We start from the raw sequence: 20,262 nt of genomic DNA, 5'->3' as shown, positions 1-20,262 counted from the left end.
TGACCATTGAGAGTCAGGACCAGGTCTCATCTGAAAGACGACACTCACTGACAGTATAGTGTCAGTATATATTAGGACGCACACTGACTGCTGATCTCACTAACACCACTTCCAAAAGCAACCCACAGTAGTTTTCCCATGTAGTCTCTCCGAACAGGCTCAGCCCTGCTTAGCTTCAATGAGTAACTAGTTTTGGGCTGCAGGGTGATATGGCTGTGGCTGCAATCATTATTCAGGTAGAAGTTCCATTTGAACTGAATAATGACAGTTTTAATTAAGACCTAATTATTTAATTGTTTAATTAAGCTTTGTACATGCTAGTTTTTATGACAGGATTTGAGATTAAGATTTGCATTACGACTAGAGCAGTCAGTTTGCTAAGATTTAGGGCTGCACTATTCTGGCTAAAATGAGAATCAAGATTTGTTTTTGCTTAAAATTAAGATCATGATTTTCTCAAGATTCTGTGGATGTAAAATAAATGTTAGTATTAGTAGGTTGTTGTTATTGCCATTCTCAAACATATGGTAAAAAAAAAATGATAATATTAGGCCTATGTGTAGGTCTACTGTTGGTTAAAATGCCACATTTTGTATAACTATGGAATGGTAGACTTGAACAGACTTGTTCTAAAAATGTCCTGGTCGTTAATACACAGTAAAGTGATGACATCAAAATACAACTATTCATAATATTGAAGTTGAATTATTGTGTTTGAGACGTATGCTTGCAATCTGAAACTACTGGGAAAAACGGGAGTGTTGGCATATTACTGTAACTGTAATATGAAACGTGTTTCAGGCAGCCGCTGCGATCGAATTCTATACCACAGTTGGTGACCCTGGGATTAGGATTAGGAAAATAACAAATTGGGAGGGCGGTGGGAGATGGGTCTAAAATACAGGGAAAAACTCCAGAGAAAAACGGGAGTGTTGGCAGGTGTGCATTATATAGGCTAGAGTGTTTATACTGACACTGCAAACGTTTACTCTCATGCACAACACTCTGTTTGTTATGAAAGAAAAAACATCAAATGCTTGTCGTAATTATAACTGTAAAATGTGATATGATCATTTAAAATATGTGGGCACTTTTGGTTTCTCTTTCACAGCTGAGGGTGCTCATGTCATGGCTGGCGTCACTTTGAGAATTAAAACGTACACACAAATCATACTTTCTGCACAACTTCCAGCACGGCTTTTTCTTTTTAAACTGAACGTTGTTTCCAATTTTATCACCTGTTATGCACAGCCTATGCAGGTTCTTTTCACTTGACATACAGTAGACACGCGCATGTCCTCTCAGTAATAAACAAACAGTGTATCAGCTCACATGTGATTTCAAGACCGCAAATACATCATTATATGAAGACAGAAATGACAGTTTTGGGTACATTAGACCTTTAAATACCTTTAAGTAAGTGACTTTTATTGCCAATTGGAGATGTCCATGTTGCTGAGCAATGTGTATAAAACAATGTTAAGACTTGTGCGACCGCCTTTAAGCTTCTCTCCTGACCTTGAAAATATCATTGGCTGAATTATAGAAAAGCTGAATTAAAATTGTGTGTAGGGTCGAATCGAGATCACAATCTTTTTTTGATTGATCTTGCAGCCCTACTAAGTTTCAAACAAAAGTTTAGTACTAGTAGGACTCCTTAGTAGGAGCAGTAACACTAAATAAACAATTTTTTACATTTAAAGTAATATAAAAAAATAATATATTGTGCTCAGAATAAGTATTACAAACCCCCCCACACCACATTCTATGATGCTTGATATATTTATCAAGCTCACTTCTCTTTTTTGGCCTTGTTTTTATGTCACTTTCCTGAAGCGGAGTTCTGCTTTGTGCTTCTCGCATGAGCATGATTGACTCCACAACAGAAAACGGTCACATGCTCAGCAGTGAGAAGCGGATAATTACACAATAGCATTTCTGTGCACACTTTTCTCAGTACAAGACAGTGTGGGTGGAAGTGAGGTCATCGTTTATAGACACAATCCACCGCTCACGCAAGGCTGCAGAGAGATGCCACTATCCTTAGGTGAGATAAATGACAACTCGCACTGTATTACAACAAACTATTAAAATAAAATGGCTATATTTATGCACAAATGTGAGATCATTTGTGACTTTTCTGCATACAACATTATCTACTGTAGATGAAGCGTTAATGACGATCATACCTTTTACAAACTACAGTCGCACCACCAGTATTTTGGAGCCATAGTATCACAATACTACCATAGTACCGGTAAACTGTGCAACCCTACTGAACTGTGATTTAGTTAATTATAATCCCAACTCAACATTGCACATCCTGCAATGTGACTATTGGGGATGTGGCTACATGGATATATGATTCAAATTGAACAGAACAGTCTAAACATTTATTTGTGAATAAACATTTTCACTCTCCAGTATCACATAACCCTAAAGAGTGACAATAATCCTACAGATATCAATCCAAAATAAGGACTCAGACTTCCTATTTCCTATTATTATCAGCATTAATGTAAAACAGTTAGGGTTAATTAGGGTTAGGGTGTTGCTTAATTTTTTCATTTTTGTTTTGCAGAAACCATCATAGACTAGAGTCATTTAAAAAAAAATGGTGCTTGCATACAGCAAGGATCCACTAAATTGACCCTAAAATAAATAAATGATGAGGAAAAACTAAAAACCTCACTAAAATATTAAGCAAAAACTACTTCCAATGCAGATCAGTAAGCATGAGACTTTTTAAAAGAGCGCGTATTCTGAAAGTAAATGTAAAAGTTCACCCCCAAAGCATGTCTATATTTAAAGAGAACCATCTGAAACAAAGTTTACATCGTGCTATTGATATAAACCACTTAAACCAAAGTGCTAAAGCAGTCTTAGCTGTCTGTAAAGGCTATTCACACTGCATACGTGTTATTAGGCATGTTAATGAGTCTTAACACTCCCTTGATCCAGTAAAGATATACTCCTCTGCTTAATCTGATAGCTGTGTGCTGTTTGCTGGTGGCTAGACACCTATCACACACACACACAGATCTCCACCTGCTACCACCCTGACCCGTTTCCACATCCATCTGTTTCTGCATCTGTGTCTGTATTCACAACAACACATCTGATTCACTCATCGCTAGGATTAGAGTACACAAAAAAATGCAGATTAAATATGTTACTGCTACAGGCTTTGCATAGAAGCATCATTCATATCCACCCACATTCTCTCCCAAACACACACACACACGCGCAGGCTTCAATGTTCAATGAGTTCAAAATAAATCTCCCTTGACAACAGCATGTCAAAAATACACATGCAATTTAAAAGCCGCAAGGTCTGTTGCAGTACACCTAAAGAGCTTCAAGAGCCACAGCCCTTTTCAACTGTGGTCAGCTGTGTGTGAACACATTGCTGGTCTCTACATGGGAGGAAACACCACTGACCTAATGCGTGTCTTGGTTTGGATTTGAGATTTCCACTTCCTAGGAACAGAGCCGTCGTCCTTATCCAAAGAATCGCACCAGTCCTCTCATGAACCCTCCCTTTCTAGCCGTGCAACCACTGCATCCTCCATCCTTCCTCTCTCTCTCTCTCTCTCTCTCTTTCTATCTCTACACTTGCTTTACTGCTCCTCCTCCTCCCTTTTATTTCCCCCTTGCTTCCCCCCTGCCCGCAGAGTGTGTTTTCCGCTTTTCTCTCTCTCTCTTCCTCCACCGAGGATAATCACATTCCAGAGGAGGGACGGCATATGGCAGGGAAACGCCACACGCTCTTGTCTGTCCGTCTTTATGTGCCAATGTGTGTGCGCTTATTGCATGGACAATTACTCCTATTGTGATGTCGGAGGGGTTGGCCAACAAACAAGGGGGTGGGGTGGGGTTTAAGAGGAAAAACTAGGGGAATATTGATGAGTGGGTATGATATTTGGAGAATGCAAGCTCTTCTCTACTGATTGGTCGGGTCACTGGAGTCCATGTATCGTTTTATTTAAGCGGAGGGGTGAAAATGAGGCTGATTCTATTGGAGGGCACGCACTGGTCATGTGATGAAAGACGGACCGGGCCACATGGGAGGAATACAGATGAGTCAGTGATTTGTGGGGGAAGGAGAAGGGGAAGAGGGTGATGGGCACTGTCACCACCTACAATGTTCTCACACTATTGGATGATGAAACAAAGCGTGTATGTACTGTATAATATCAAAGTACAGTAGTGTGGTGTCCTTTATCAATATGGTAAAACCACTGTCCTATTTGGGTGCATATGAATGGGGATGAATTTATTAAACAAATAACCGTTTCAAAATTAATTATTTCTGAATGATTTGTGAAGGACACTGAAAATCAAATAAAAAGATTTTAAATGCAAAAACTTGACTTTAGTCATTTTCACCAGGGTCATATGTTTAGCTTCAGTGATTTCACTTGAATGGGAATGCAAAGGTTTTCAGTCAGTTTCTGAAATGCCTTGCTTTCATTTGAAATTACTGACTTAAATATGGGATCCTGATCATTCAAAATAAAAAAGAAAATACATTTCAAATATATGAAGAAAAAAAAAAAGCTTTTATGTTACATACTTTATTGTGAAAAAGAATAGACATGCACTTTATTAGGTACACTTTACTAGTACTGAGTTGGTCCCACTTCAACAAGGTACTGGAAATATTCCTTAGAGATTTTGGTCCATATTGACATGATAGCATCACACAGTTGCTGCAGATTGTTTGACTGAACAACATCCAGGGTGTGAATTTCTCGTTCCACCACATCCCAAAGGTGCTCTATTAAGATCTGGTGACTGCACTGGAAAAAAATGCTTTTCTTGCTTAGATTAAATATCTAAATATCTAAAATTTCTTATATCAAGAAGCATTTTCTAGACAAGCTAATCATATTGTCTTGTTTTGAGAAATAATATGGCAATATTAAGTGAGTTTTTCCTTAAAACAAGCAAAATAATCTGCCAATGGGGTAAGCAAATTATTCTTGTTTTTTCTTTTGACTTAAGATTATTTTGCTTACCCCATTGGCAGATTATTTTGCTTGTTTTAAGAAAAAACTCACTTAATATTGGCATAATATTTCTCAAAACAAGACAATATGGTTTGCTTGTCTAGAAAATTATTCTTGATTTAGGAATTTTTAGATATTTGGACTAGAAACAAGACAAAAAAATCTAAGTAAGAAACGCATTTTGCAGTGTGTGGAGGCCATTCAAGTACAGTGAACATTTTTATGTTCAAGAAACCAGTCTGAAATAATTTGCTCTTTATCACATGGCATGTTATCCTGCTGGAAGTAGCCATCAGAAGATGGGTACACTGTGGTCATAAAGGGATGGACATGGTCAGCAACAATACTCGGGTAGGTTATGGCATTGTAACAATGTTCAATTGGTACTAATCTTCGAGGTTGGACATGTGGTGTGCTCAGAGATGCTCTTCTGCATACCTCAGTTGTAACGAGTGGTTATTAGAGTTATTGGAGTTTTCTTTCTATCAGCTTGAACCAGTCTGGACATTGTCCTCTGACTTCTGGCATCAAAAAAGCATTTGCGCCTACAGAACTGCCGCTCACTGGATATTTTCTCTTTTTGGACCATTCTCTGTAAACCATAGGGATGTTTGTGAGTGAAAGTCCCAGTAGAGCAGCAGTTTCTGAAATACTCAGGCCAGCCCGTCTGGCACCAAGAACCACGTCACGTTCAAAGTCATTTAAATCACCTTTCTTCCCCATTCTGAGGGTCAGTTTGAATTGCAGCAGATCGTCTTGATCATGTCTCAATGCCTAAATGCATGAAGTTGCTGCCATGTTATTGGCTGATTAGCAACTTGCGTTAATGAGCAGTTGGACAGGTGTACCTAATCAAGTGCCCGATGAGTGTAAATTAGATATTTACAACTGGATACTGACGTGATATTCCAATTTCCACTGACTTTGTAGAATGGAGAACCCATCTAAATTAACCAAAACATTCTGACAGCTGTTTGCCTAAATCAGAGATGCCCAAACTAGGGCCTTCGGGCCAAAGTTGGCCCATCGTGACCTGACTTAGCCCGCCATCTCATCTGAGAAGAAAGGGAGAAGCTTTTTTAAATTATGCTTTAAAAAACAAACACATGACAATAGATATTTATTAAAATATTAAATATTAAAATATTGCCAGATTGATAGAAGGTAAATAATAATAACTGCACAAAAAAAGAAATAAAACAAACACACACACACACAAAAAAACAGGAGTATGAGTGGTTAAATAAAATTCTTACAATTTCAAACATGCAGCGCCTTTACATTATTCAAAAATTTTGAAAAAAAGAGCACAGTTTTAATGGCCTTTCTATCAGCACTTTGTTGAATAGTACAGTTCCTTATAAAACAAAGTAAAACAGGGTTTTTTGTTGGAAAGTTGACACTATTGAATATTAAACTTAATCAACAAAATAAATAGATGAGAAGGAGAAGGTTATTGTGTATGCCTTAAAGAGAGAGCGTCTTTTCTAATTTAAAGTAACCTTTTGTTTGTTTGTTTGTTTATTTCATTGTTGAGCTACAATAAAGCAAACTGAAATTAAATGTTGTGTAATCAGTTTTTTAAAGAGATAGAGGATAGTGCACAATGCACAAGAAGATGGAGGACAATGCATAAGACATCAATGACATCAACATCGATGATCAAATCAACGAAAAGCTCACCACCCTCAATCAAGTTTGGTTTTTGGCCCTTTATAAGACAAAGTCTGGGCACCCCTGGCCAAGATGAAGACCAAACGAATGACAATGCAAGAGAAATTAATAATTCAAATATTTGCACCACTGCAATGTCACTAACTCATTCAAGTTCACCAAAAAGACTGGTCGTCCATAAAAGACAAATGTAGATCACAGCATCATGAAGAGAATATCAACCGGGCAACTGGTTCAACACTGCAGCTAAGACGGCTAGCCAGATCAGCACTGAAAAAGGTAGCATCTACATATATTGAGACGCAATGTTTCAATTCAGAAAATGTGCATGTTGACAACTGGTCCAAAGTTCACTCTAAGAAAAAAGTGAGTCTAATTTATTAAGTTTCAATGGAAAATATTATGTTCTTTATCAAACTGGGGAAAGACTGAAGCCAAGTTTTCTAAAGACATCAGTGAAAATTGGAAGAGGACGTTTCATAGTTTGGTGGGGATTTCTGCAGCAGGAGTTCATCTTGTTTGTCTAAATGTTTATCAAAAACTCCTTCAGCAACATGTCTTTCCTTCCCTGTTTTCATCCAGCAGATTTCATGCAGGTAGATTAACCCATGGCAAAATAGGCATCTCCTTGAAGCCGTATACATTGAATTAATGGAACTGCAGCCCAGAGTCCTGATCTAAACCTGTTTGAAAATCTCTAGAAAATACAAAGTGGTGGCTAAAAAACACCCTACTCTATATGTGACCGGAAAACAGACTGTACAAGAATTAGATTGTCACAAAACAGTGTTTTTTTTTTAAATGACAAGGAAACAGATTAAATGTGATTGTAAATAGTTATTTAAAATCTCAATGTCATAATTCTCCTTTTGAATTAATTATAGTTTCTGATGACTGTAAAGTTGCTCTATGATGCAGTAAAGCCTGAGGTGGCAGTGTCTCAATGAATTACCAACATCCCTGCAAATATATCCACACCCAAACACACACTCAAACACTTTAATATTTTATCATGGATGTTATAATTATTTCTGTCATATATCTTGGTGTGTTGACCCTGGTGCTAATTCTCCCAGTCAGCCTAAACACTACTGACCTCTTTCTAGTCACACTTCTTCTTGTAGTCCTTAGTTCTCACTCACTCGTCTGACAACTTACTCATCACACGCAAATGAATGCCACCATTCTTGCCCTTTGACAACTACACTTTATTAAGGTCACATCCCAGCAAACGAACACAGCTCGTTTCCCCATCTCCCCCATACCCAGCTCACTCACGCTCCTGCCCTCATCTCCTTTTCCATCAATACGGTCACTCCTCCCCCTCCATGACTGGTAGTAAATGGAGCCCGAGGCTATGTCTTCACACTGACATTATTCCCTGCAGATGCGTCTGAATGATCCTTTGACGTGCTGATTTTAAAGTCAACATGATTTAGACCACACAGACTGTACTAATGTATTCATTAGGCCTAAACGTAGGGTGCTTCTATAAATCAAAAACAGATACATATTTTAATGTAACTAATGCTTTCATATGTTTATGCATTCATCCATCTTTCAGTCTGTCCACTCATCTATCCATCTGTCTATCCATCTATCCATCCATATTTTTATCAATCCATTGAAACATACATCAATCTGTCTGTCTATCTATGTCTGTCTGTCCGTCCATCCACCCATCAAATATTCCATCCATCCATCCCACCCAACCATCTATCCAACTGTCCATTTTTCTATCAACCTGTCAGCCAAGACTAATCTATTTATCAGTAAAACCATCCTTCCATTTATCCTCATTCATCCATCCATCCATCCATCACTTTATTCCTCCATCCATCCATGCATCAATCTATCAAATATTCCATCCATCCTATTCAACCAATAATCAAGCTGTTCATTCTTCTGTCCATCTGTCAATCATTCATCCTGTACACCAATCCATTTATCAGTAAATCCATCCATCCATGTTCATTTATTCATTTACCCACCCATCCCTCCATATATCAACTTTTGCATGTATCTACCTGGCTGCCTATCTAAAGCAAGGGTGACCAACCCTGTTCCTGGAGATCGACCTTCCTGCAGATTTCAGTTGCAACACATATCAAACCAACACAATCTCACGGCAATTCGTAACTTTTTGATTTAGTGGCTAATTCGTATGAATTCGTACAATCTAATTCGTTCAATTTAGTACGACTTGCTCATCCCCCAATAACGGTTGGGTTTAGGGGTGGGGTAAGGTGCCACGCCTCCTTTTTAAAATCTACAATTTCGTACGACTGAACTCGTACGAATTAGCCACTAAACTGGCAAATTGTAAAATACTTACGTTTTCTCGTGAGATCACACCTGCCTGTAATTATCAAGTGGTGTTCAGGTCCTAATTAATTGGTTCAGGTGTGTTTGATCAGGGTTATAGCTGAACTTTGCAGGAAGGTCGATCTCCAGCAAAAGGGTTGAGCACCACTGATCTACAGTATTCACACATCTATTCAAGGCCAAATCTTGGATTTAAAGGGGTAATTAATCTGAAACTGAAAGTTCTATCATTGTTTACTCACCCTTCACTTGTCACACACTTGTTTGACTTGAAGTTCTGTTGTGTGTTTTCGCTGAACTCAATGATTAAAGGTTTTCAGCTAATTTAAGAAGCAGTTTTCCTTTTTGGGTGAACTATCCCTTACAACAAAGTTACAACACACAAAAACAAACAAGCAAAAAAAATAAAATAAATAAATAAAATAAAATAAAAACTCTTACGTTTTTTTATGTTTTCTTCCCCCATCTATGAGGTAAATCCAGCAGGAAATACTAGCTCACAGTACTGACATAAATAATATAGATAAATGAAACCAGGAGGTTAACCCAGATGTTTTAATAAAAAGTGCTTTCAGGATTTCTGTTGCACATTTGTCATACGTTATGTACCCGCGTCATAGCATAACTAAATTGACAACGACTGTAAAACTCTGCTGGCTCACTAATATTGTTTACTACACAAGTCTATTAGGACAGTACTCTATTATTGAAATCATGAACCTGTTATTTGCTGCCATTTCAAGAGCAAATGAAATCAAAACAAAGCAATCAAACAATTCATCTATCATCTCATCTGTCTGTTGTAATGAAAAAATAAATAAATAGGTTAAGTCGCTGAAACTGTACTACCACACAATGCGGGTATTTGTTCTTAAAAAGAGACTTCATTAATATTCAAAATTAACAGCTTGCAGGGGAAAAAAAACCTTCCTGACTTTATTATAAATTCACCAGACGACCAAAATAACATCCCAGCGTGGATAACAACACAAACAAGCTTGTTCAGATTTCCTGTTAGACAGCTTTGTGTGGGTGTGAGTTTGACAAAAAAAAAAAAAATATATATATCTTCCTCAGCTTGGCCCAGTTATTACCAACAGTCAAATCTTGAGTGAAAAACTGAGCTTATGCTTGCCATGTAACTATTTCCATAAAAAAAAAACAATATTTTAATAATAGTATAAATAATACAGACATATTTTTTACACTGCTCAAACATACACAATAATCATTAAACACAAATAACAAGGCAACACATACTTGTCACTTATTCTGGGAACTGTGTTTGTGAAGCATTCTTTTATAATGACTATATGAATGACAGTGCAGTGAGTTATTGCAGACTTTACAGGCTTCTGTACGAATGTCAGAGCATTTCTGCCCCCTACTGGACTGTAAGACGCTTATTTAAATTTTCCTTTTTTTTCTTGTTGAAAAGAGAAATAGATTTAAAAAAATGCTCAAAAATAGATAAATCAACAGGGTTCCCATTAAAGCGTAGTCACAAATTTCCCTGATTTTCAGTGACTAAAAAGCTAAATTTCTTATCCACCTTAATTTTCAAATAAGAGGAACACGGCCATTTTAACTCAAAAGTGTTAAGATCATTACTTCCATGAATTATTAGCAAAAAACTTGCACTGCGTGATATTATAACCTTTTTTGTCATACAGTTTTAATATATTTGAAGTTAACATGCTGGAAAGGAATAAAATGGGACCAAAAAAAAGAAAAAAGAAAAGTAACAATATGCAAAACAAGAATGCAAAAAAAAAAATAAAAATAAAAAAGTAAATTGCATTATGATAAATGTAAACTAAAATTTAAAATGACACACAAAAATCCAATATATTTCATGAGATACAGAAGATTCCGTGGCTTTTACATGTCGGGAATAGACATTTTAAAATGTCCATGGTATTCCAGAAATCCCTAACCCGTGGGAGCTTTGATTAATAAAGAAAAGAAATAGGGAAAAAATTATGGATAATAAATGGATAAGTGAAATAAGCACACTCATTAAATATTTTTTATTAATAAAATATATCTAAAAAAGATTTAATAGGGGCTTGCTTAATAAAAAAACTTGTGATAAACTTTAAATTACACATGCTTATTGTGCTTTAGCAGAAAAACTTTATATTACGCCACAAGTCATGCTAGTAATCAACAATTAACTAAGACTATTACCTCAGTAAACTACTAAATACCAGCTTATTGATAATTAGTTAGGTAGTAGTTGAGTCAATAAACAATTAATATTTTAATAATAGATAAGCAATAAGCCAGTAGTTACTAGCATGAATTGTGACTAAAGTGTTACCGAAAGGTCATTACCGAAACGCACAGACAGGAAAGAAAACGAAGGGAAGGAAAATGACACAGAAAGAGAAACAGGGAAGAAAATGGACAGAAGAGGAAGCTTTCCCAAGCATTAGAAACTACGAAGGGAAGTAGAACGGGAAAGAGTGTGTACATTCAAAAAAGGATGTGATGTCATTATTTAGGTGCATGAGAAAAAGTTACACATTTTTCAAAAGCAGAAAAAATGGTCAACAGAGGACAATAGTGACCATTTTTAAACTGCCCTGAATACTCTTTTTCAATAATGATGCCTAGTCAAACCAACCAACCCTGGCCCTTTCTTCACCTGTAATTAGCATGCGTTTTCAGTGATCCGATCATAAGTGGTCAGCCGACATGCATTACTGACACAATTAGTATTAACCAGCGTTTAAATGCATCTCTTGTGACCTCTTGTCTTTGGATTTGGTTGAGGAACTTCTCTTTTATTTAGTCAAGCTCTACCCTGCATCATTTTCACAGAAATGATCAGAGTGACGCACAAGCACAATTGAATGAACAAATTCAAGTTGGTTATAAGTAAGCGGGAAAGCAAGCAAATGAAAAGGCTGTAGATGGCAGCTACGATTGTGACTGCAATCGGAGTGTTTTAACAGAGCAAATTGTTTAAGTGCTCTTTCTCGTGTCCAATAAAGATCATGTAAAGATACTACTAGGCAAAGAGTAAGTGAATGATTCTTGAAATTGGATTTTGCGATTTACTGTGAATAAAGCAACCAGTTTTTTTTCTTGTTAAAGCAGTTTTCAGATTTTTATTTATTACTTTACGTAAAAAAAAGTTGGGAAGGTTGTGATTTTCTTTGTAGCCTGTTTGGTTCATGACTTGTAACCCTGTAACAAAGACTTGTAAAAAAAATAATTCTGAAACTAGATAGATAAAATGATAGATAAACAGAACGATAGATAGAACGATAGATAGATACAGTAGATAGATAGATAGATAGATAGAACGATAGACAGATAGAACGATAGATAGATAGAACGATAGATAGAACGATAGATAGAACGATAGATAGATAGATAGATAGATAGATAGATAGATAGATAGATAGATAGATAGATAGATAGATAGATAGATAGATAGATAGATAGATAGATAGATAGATAGATAGATAGATAGATAGATAGATAGATAGATAGATAGATAGATAGATGATCAAAGGGCACTAATGATAGAAGATCAATAGGCACTAATGTAAACTGTGGTTCTTCAAATAGACCATGACCAGCCTTTAACAAACCCATAACACAATATTAACACACAAAATAATGGGCCAGAAGTTCCTGCCAAGCAGAACAGTTGGAGGACTATCAAGTGTTGGCTTCTAGATCTCAAGAGACATATGCAATTTTTTGATTGGGCTGGTAACTGATTTTGCACACAATCCTCACATAAACAGTAAAAACACAATATGCTACACTGCTGCTTAAATGAGACTTGTATTCAAACATGCAATGCTAAACAAATATTTGACCTAATTAATAAATGCCAATTCAGTCTGTACTATACAAATTATTACATACAGTTGAAGTCAGAATTATTATTATTTCCCAAATTATGTTTAACAGAGCATGGACATTTTCACAGTATGTCTGATAGTATTATTTCTTCTGGAGGAAGTCTTATTTGTTTTATTTTGGCTTTATTTTGGTTTTTTAAAAGCCATTTTAGGGTCAAAATTATTAGCCCCTTTAAGCTATATATATATATATATATATTGATAATCTACAAAACAAACCATTGTTATTCAATATCTTACCTAATTACCCTAGCCTGCCTAGTTAACCTAATTAACCTAGTTAAGCCTTTAAATGTCATTTAAGCTTTATAGAAGTGTCTTGAAAATATCCAGTAAAATATTATTTAAAAAATCTTCTCTCCTCTAAACAGAAATTGGGGAAAAAATAAACAGGGGGGCTAATAATTCTGACTTCGAGTGTATATAAACAATGCAGCACTCATAGAACACAAAAGAAAATATAAAGCATTTTTAAGCGTTTAGTCAATGGTCTCCATAACACAAGTGAGTAAATTATGAAAAAGAGAAGGTAATTGCCTTGTTTTCACAGATTTATCCCACAACAAATATTACACCAAACTATGTTTACTATCAACGACTTAACAGCTGTGTAAACAGAACATTACCTTTAGTTGGCCAAAACCAATACTTCCGATGATGCTTCATTTTGCGCAGTCCATTCCCCATGGTATGTTTCTTTGTGATTACATGGATGCCGATTTCAGATTGATTTTTAGATCTCAAGCAGGGAGTTGGATCAACAGGCTACTCTCTATTCTCTGACAGCCCTCTGCTGTTTTCATTCCTGGAGTCACTGTAAAACTTCTCATTGCTGACATGTTGGAGCTCATTACACTGAGAACTGCTGGTCACCTACCGGAGGCAGTGCGGTGGAGGAGAGCTTTCCTGAGGCTAGAGCCCAGACAATCCATCACTGTCCATCAGCGAGACTTAATAACGCACTGAAAATGAGTTAAAGACACCGAGAGGTTCAATCCAGGGGTTTCACAAAAAATAATAGTGACGAGAAGGCAGGGAGAGAAAGTGAAGCCCAGCTTCCTGTATAGGAGAAGAATGGGCAAAAATATCCTCCGCATCGCCATTTCCTCTCTCAGTCCCTCTTGTGCTCACCTCTAAAAAAAGCAGCTCAGGTTACAAAATCAAGCTCTAAAAGAATTTCCTAATAGATTTATTTTTTGCAAAAATCTTTAAATGTAAAAACGGAAATATCCTAATAATGCCAAGGTTTTGTTTGTCCATTTATTGACGATACTTCTTTGACGAAAAATAAATGGTTTATGGCTTTAAAAGATCCTAAAATCCCATGATGAGGGCTGTGAGTTCTTCAAAGTTTCTTCATTAATTGATGGAAAAATAAATGTTTTGTGGTTTAAATTGTCAAAAGTTAATAACATCCCTTGAAGACTGCGGGCTTTCGATGTTTCTTCATGCACTGACACTGAATAAAATAAACATTTTGAGGCTTAAAACTTGACACAATAATTTTAAAAAATGTGTCAAAAATTAATTTGATAAATTTATGTGTTATAAGTTTAAATGTTGTTCAATGTTTCTTTATTCACTGATGTTAACTTGGAAATAGTAAAAAAAAATTTAAAAGTCTGTTAAACCGTTTCTAAGGTGTATGTAATGTAAAATATGTTATTTTAGATAAATCTGTGTTTTTGAAATGAAGAGAGCAGAAGTCAATGAAGAGAGCAGAGTTGGAAGTCTGAAGTGTTTACTGCTCCAAAATGTTTCCTAAAATTAAATATGGTGTTCAATAGGTAAAAAAAGTTAGTTTTTAGACATTTAAAAAAAAAACTTAATTTAGAGCAACGATCATAATACGACACTGTGATACTGTGGTATTTTTATCCGAGGCTATCATACAGTCCAAAACTCATACCAGCCCATGCCTAGTTACAATTCCTGAAACCTTTTAAGATCTTTAAACCCCATTAAGATTCCAGTTTTTGCAATGCTTCTTCATTCATTGATGTGATTCAAAAATATAAATGATTTATGGTCATTTAATATGGTGTAAAAAATAAAAAAACAATATCTTGTTAAGATTGATTTCAAGGTCTTCAACATTTTTTTTTTCGGTCATCAGTGTTGTCTAAACTTCTATTCCATAAAAACATGCCAAAAAGACAGACATTAAAATCCAGTTAAGATTCCACAACTTTCATTGCTTCTTTAACCATTAGTGTTGATTGGACAAATGGCACATTTTAGGACTATTCCACAATTTTCTATTAAATCCAAAAATCCAGCAGGATCCTAAAGATTTTAAAAGAGGCTCCCAGTGCTGAAAATCTCAAAAAAAAAAAAAAAAAAAAAAAAGAGTCTGTCCTAGCCCAGACATGATGCTGGAGCTCCAGGATCGCCCCATTCCTCCAGCCGCAGGGAGGGGAGCTCTAGACAACAGTCAGGAAACTCCAGCCCTGCGCAGTGTTTGTCAAGCAGCTGAATCTCAGCCAAGCTGATCAAGAGGAAGGGGCATGGGCAGGACTGTCCCGGCTGGGTGGAGAGGTGTGTTGGGTAAAAGTTTTAGCCTCCATTGCTATCACTGTAGTGCTATTTCTTATCAGCAAACAGAGCAGAGACCTGACCTGGCTGAGTCAACCGGTGATGAAATCAGACATTAAGGGTGTTTATAGTCAGGAAGAGTATACACTGACAGGAAGTGACAGAGGTAGATTAAGCCAGAGTATCTCTTTAACCTGATGACCAACCAATATAATATTATATGACTAACACAAGACCTTGCAACACCCAGTCTGTCGTGTATTGTGTTCTTTAGAATAGGCAAGAAGGGAATTCACCCTCCCGTCAAGAACGTGAGCAGGAATTTTCAAGCACTTACAGGAAGTGCGTCATTTTGTATTGACCTTGCCTGCGAACCTAAACAATCCCTCAAAATGCTTTTCAAATGAAGTTCATAAATAAAAGTAAATGGCAAATAGCTCTACAGATTAATTTACATGGAAAACAATGAACTTAAATTTCCCCTAATGAATTTACATTTGGGAAACAAGGATAATTGTCTATATGAAAACTATAGATTTTCAACTAACTAACTAGCTAACAAAATGAACAAATAAACAAACAAACAAATAAGTAAAATATTTAGGTGGTCCTATTCAAGTAAATTTCCAGTAGATGGTAATAAATTAACCATTAACTAAATAAAGTTATCAACTACTTCTCCTAAGTCTGGCCTTCACTGTGACATGATCGTACAAAAAATATTACAAATGCCTTGTTTACTATTTAAACATTTATTAGCGATTCAGATGTTTTTATACATGATATGCAGAGAGAAGCAATGAATATTTTAAAGATGAGATTTAACTTCTCCATTTTAAATGTACATATTGACACCTGACATTTTGGGGAAATGCTTGCAAGAACAATCTAACAACACCGACTGTTATAAACACACTGCAGAAGTTGCACTTTTAACGCTTTCAATGTGCACCTTTAGAAATAATCTCAGGAAATATCCATACGGCTGTGGACGTGCTGAGAGAAGGTAGCAAAACCATTTTATGTTGCACTGCTGCCATCTGCTGGATATTTTTTACAAATAATTTTTTTCAAGTTCACCCAAAAATGTCAAGTGGTGCTCGCTGCAGAGCCATTTGAGGAGAGGTGAGCTCCAGAGAGGGGGAGCTTAAGCTTGAGCTCCACCTTTTTTGCACTTCTTCTACGAGTGATGTCACTGGGGGTAGGGTTAGGGGTGGGGTTGATGTACGCATTAAAACAGCTTACAGGAGGAGGAGCGACAGCTCATGCTCCCCCTCTCTGGAGCTCACCTCTCCTCAAATGGCTCTGCAGCGAGCACCCTCTCCAAAATGTTGGGTTTTCTCATCCTCCTGTTTCTTTTTGTTTGTTGTCGAACACAAACGAAGATATTTATAAATAAGCTAAAAATAAATACTAAGAAAACAGAAGAAATGGTATTTGACCCAAAGTGTATAGGTGACCATCGTCAAGTGGTTGTACAGGACCATCCTTTCACACAGTCTGAAACCTATAAGTACTAGGGGATTTACATCGACAGTTCTTTCACATGGAAAACACACATTGAGTGGGTTTGTTTTAAATTACACCTGAGATTGTATTTTTTACGGAGGTTGCGTCTTTTTGGAGTTAACAAGAAGCTCATGATGTTGCTTTATAAAGCAGTTCTTGAAAGCTTTGTTAGGTATGGTATCACAGTGTGGTTTGGCAACCTATCTGTACAGTGTAAATCTAGGTTCATGCATCTCTTAAAGACAGAATGGAATATTGTTGGGCACGATGAATATTTTAATTCTCAAGTTTTGTATGAGAATTGTGTCTTCAAGCAGGTGGAAAGGATTGTAAACGATCCAACTCATTTTTTGTTTCCACATTATGAACTGCTTCCCTCTGGTAGAAGATATAGTCCCAAAGTGTACTGTAGGTAAAACCGTTATAAGAAATCCTCTATACCTGTTTCCGTGGGTTTATTTAACAAGAGTCAACTGTATCTTAATTAGCATTATACATTTTGTAACTGCTGTATTTTGTATTGTTTTTATTGTTTGTTTTTATGGAATGTCTGCAGCAATATGGTGATGCACATAACAAATTTCCTGTCAAGGACAATAAAGTTTACTACTACTACTATAATTGTTTGAAAACTGGAAGCCATTGACTTCCACAGTATTTCTTTACTAGATAAACTACCACTTTTCAACATTCTTTAATATATATATATATATATATATATATATATATATATATATATATATATATATATATATATATATATATATATATATATATATATATATTTTTTTTTTTTTTTTTTTTTTTTTTCAACGGAAGAAAGAAACTCAAAGGTTTGGAGTAAATAGTGAGTATTTTTTTTTTAGGGGTGAACTAACCCTTTAAAATAACAAAAAGTGTCATTACAAATAGATTATTAATGCCAATGATATGACTGTATTCATGATAGAGATTCTGAAATTATGTCCTGTGGACCACTTCATTCTCAAATATTTACTAAAGGATAATAGAGGGTGTGTATCGTGAGTTATTTATAGCCCCTCTCCAGAACATCTCTTACATCGCAAACTTCTAAACAAAGTCTGTGGCTCTGACATTCAATAAGTGTCTTCTTCAACGGTTTTATCTATAAAATATTAACTTCAGTGTCACTCATTAAATTTAATCGTTAACATGCATTTGGTCAAATTTTTGTTACTTTGCTAATATCTCAAAAGAAGATGTGAGTTTTTCAGAAGTGCACAGAAACAGCTCCCAAGGGTCTCTGCTCTTTGCCCTGGTCATGTGCACAATCAATTCTATTGTTTATTGTTTAAAGCAGATGAAAATGAACATGGCCAGATAATTTTTTTTTGCTTGAATTGCCATACTTAAATACCTTTAAAACCTGTTTTGACACATTTTAATCTGTTTTTAATTTGTATTCTTTGTCGTTTATATTTCTCATGCTTGTATTTTTCTTTTGTTTCTTTTAGTCTTGTGTACGTAAAGCATTTTAAATCACCATTGTGTATGAAATGTGCTATATAAATAAACTTGCCTTGCCTTACTATAAGAAAGCAAATGTCATGATTAGCTTTTTTAAATGACAGTAGACAAACGTACACTAACCTACTTTCTCTTGACCTCTTAATATAGCACAAGAATAACTTTATGGTTTACTTAGTGATTTCTTTGTAGATGTATACATTTTTTCATACTACGCCGATCTGCATTTTCTAATTATGCTGATCTTCAAGATATATAGAATCTGTATCATCTATCACTATACCAATATTTTAAAGTCTGTCTCTTTAGAACAGTGCTCAAGTTTTAACAACTGATTATGTTTTTATTACTTTAAGTATCTTTTTTCGTTTCAATGCCTTATGAATTTATCTGTAATTTTGTCCTATGCTGCCTGTTTTGACCAAGAATACCTGGTAAAAGAGATATTGTATCTCAATGGGACTTTCCTTTTTTCCCTTTAGTTTTTGTAATAGATGTCTGACATATAAACTTGTATTAGGGTGGATAATGAACTTTTATCCATCAAAACAATGAAGTTTAGTAGAATTTTAAAGTAGATTTTCTTTTTGTTGCTATATTCCTGCACTGCAAAAAAAAAAAAAAAATCCTGGTTGCCTTACATTTTTAAGCTGAATAAAATTAACCATTGAGTGCATTAAACTTATGTTAAACTGACTTAAAACAGCTTTCATAACTTATAGAATTAAGTCAGGACATGATTAACTTAGTTTAGGAAATTACAATAAACTAAAAACATATGCTGTCATGACTAATCGATCATATACTGTTTTACAGTGTGGCCAAAAATAAGAAATACCAACACAATCTCAAGGCAATTCGTAACTGTTTGATTTAGTGGCTAATTCGTATGATCTAATTCGTACTATTTACTACGATTTGCTCATCACTCAATGACGGTTGGGTTTAGGGGTGATTAGGTGCCACGCCTCCTTTTAAAAAAGTACAAAAACATATAATTGTAAAAACATCATTACGAATCTGGTGACAGTGTAGGCAGTATTATGGATTACAACAATTTTCTACATCAGTATACTGTAGCATCAAACTTTTCTTTTCCACCATTAATGATGGGACAGCACTTTTTCTCAATGGACAAATTACAGCTTATCAATGTTTAACGATTTATATACAGATTATGTTTTTCCATCCTTTTAACAGATTTCAGATAAGTTTTCGTCGCCCAGAATAATTTTTTTCCGATACCTAAAGGTTTAAAGTTTTATTCGTAATATGTATACTCGGTTTCCTAGCCTTCCCTCCCCTACTCCTATGGATCTAAATTTTGAACCAGTATCTATTGGGAACAATATGATTTCAGTTTTTATGACAAAATACGTTCTCTGCATAGCAGCTCATCGACATCCTTAAAAACCCAATGGGTAAAAGACTTATCAGAGAACATTTCAGCTGAACTGAGGGAAAAACATTTTATACAGGGTACATTCCTCATCTGTGCGTGCTAAACATGGTTGGATTCAATGCAAAATACTTCATCGTTCTCATTGGACTAAGGTCAAGTTTTCAAAGGTTTACTCTGATGTTGATCCTCGCTTTGACCATTGTCGTCATGCTTCTGCAACACTGGCACATGCGTTTTTGGTTTTGCCCAACTTTTTCTGAAAAGTTTTATAAAATTTGGGGTTCTATACTTGAATTTATGGAAACGTATACTCCCTGCATACTGGATCATAGTTAATTTTTACATTCTTCACTGCTGTATGACATCTCATGTGACATCATGACCAGGCTTTTAGTTTGGTGTAAAACAATTGATTTGGTTGGTACACGATTAT

General features: G+C 35.6%; 1 protein-coding gene across 9 annotated transcripts in view; it reads right to left on the bottom strand.

Moving 5' to 3' along the window:
* fgd4a (FYVE, RhoGEF and PH domain containing 4a) overlaps nucleotides 1-20,262 on the bottom strand; it is a 117,063-nt gene that overhangs the window by 83,917 nt on the left and 12,884 nt on the right. For 2 of the 9 annotated variants that reach the window (XM_073929142.1, XM_073929144.1), the window contains exon 1: nucleotides 13,522-14,008. In XM_073929142.1, the coding sequence (XP_073785243.1) occupies nucleotides 13,522-13,582 (61 nt within the window). In that variant the 5' untranslated portion in view covers nucleotides 13,583-14,008. 9 annotated transcript variants of the gene reach the window in all.

The sequence above is a fragment of the Danio rerio genome, chromosome 18 (genome assembly GCF_049306965.1).
Source record: "Danio rerio strain Tuebingen ecotype United States chromosome 18, GRCz12tu, whole genome shotgun sequence".
NCBI classification, from domain to species: Eukaryota; Metazoa; Chordata; class Actinopteri; order Cypriniformes; family Danionidae; genus Danio; species Danio rerio.
The sequence above is the reverse complement of the archived record's forward strand: the minus strand, read 5'-3'. Positions and strand labels throughout refer to the sequence as shown.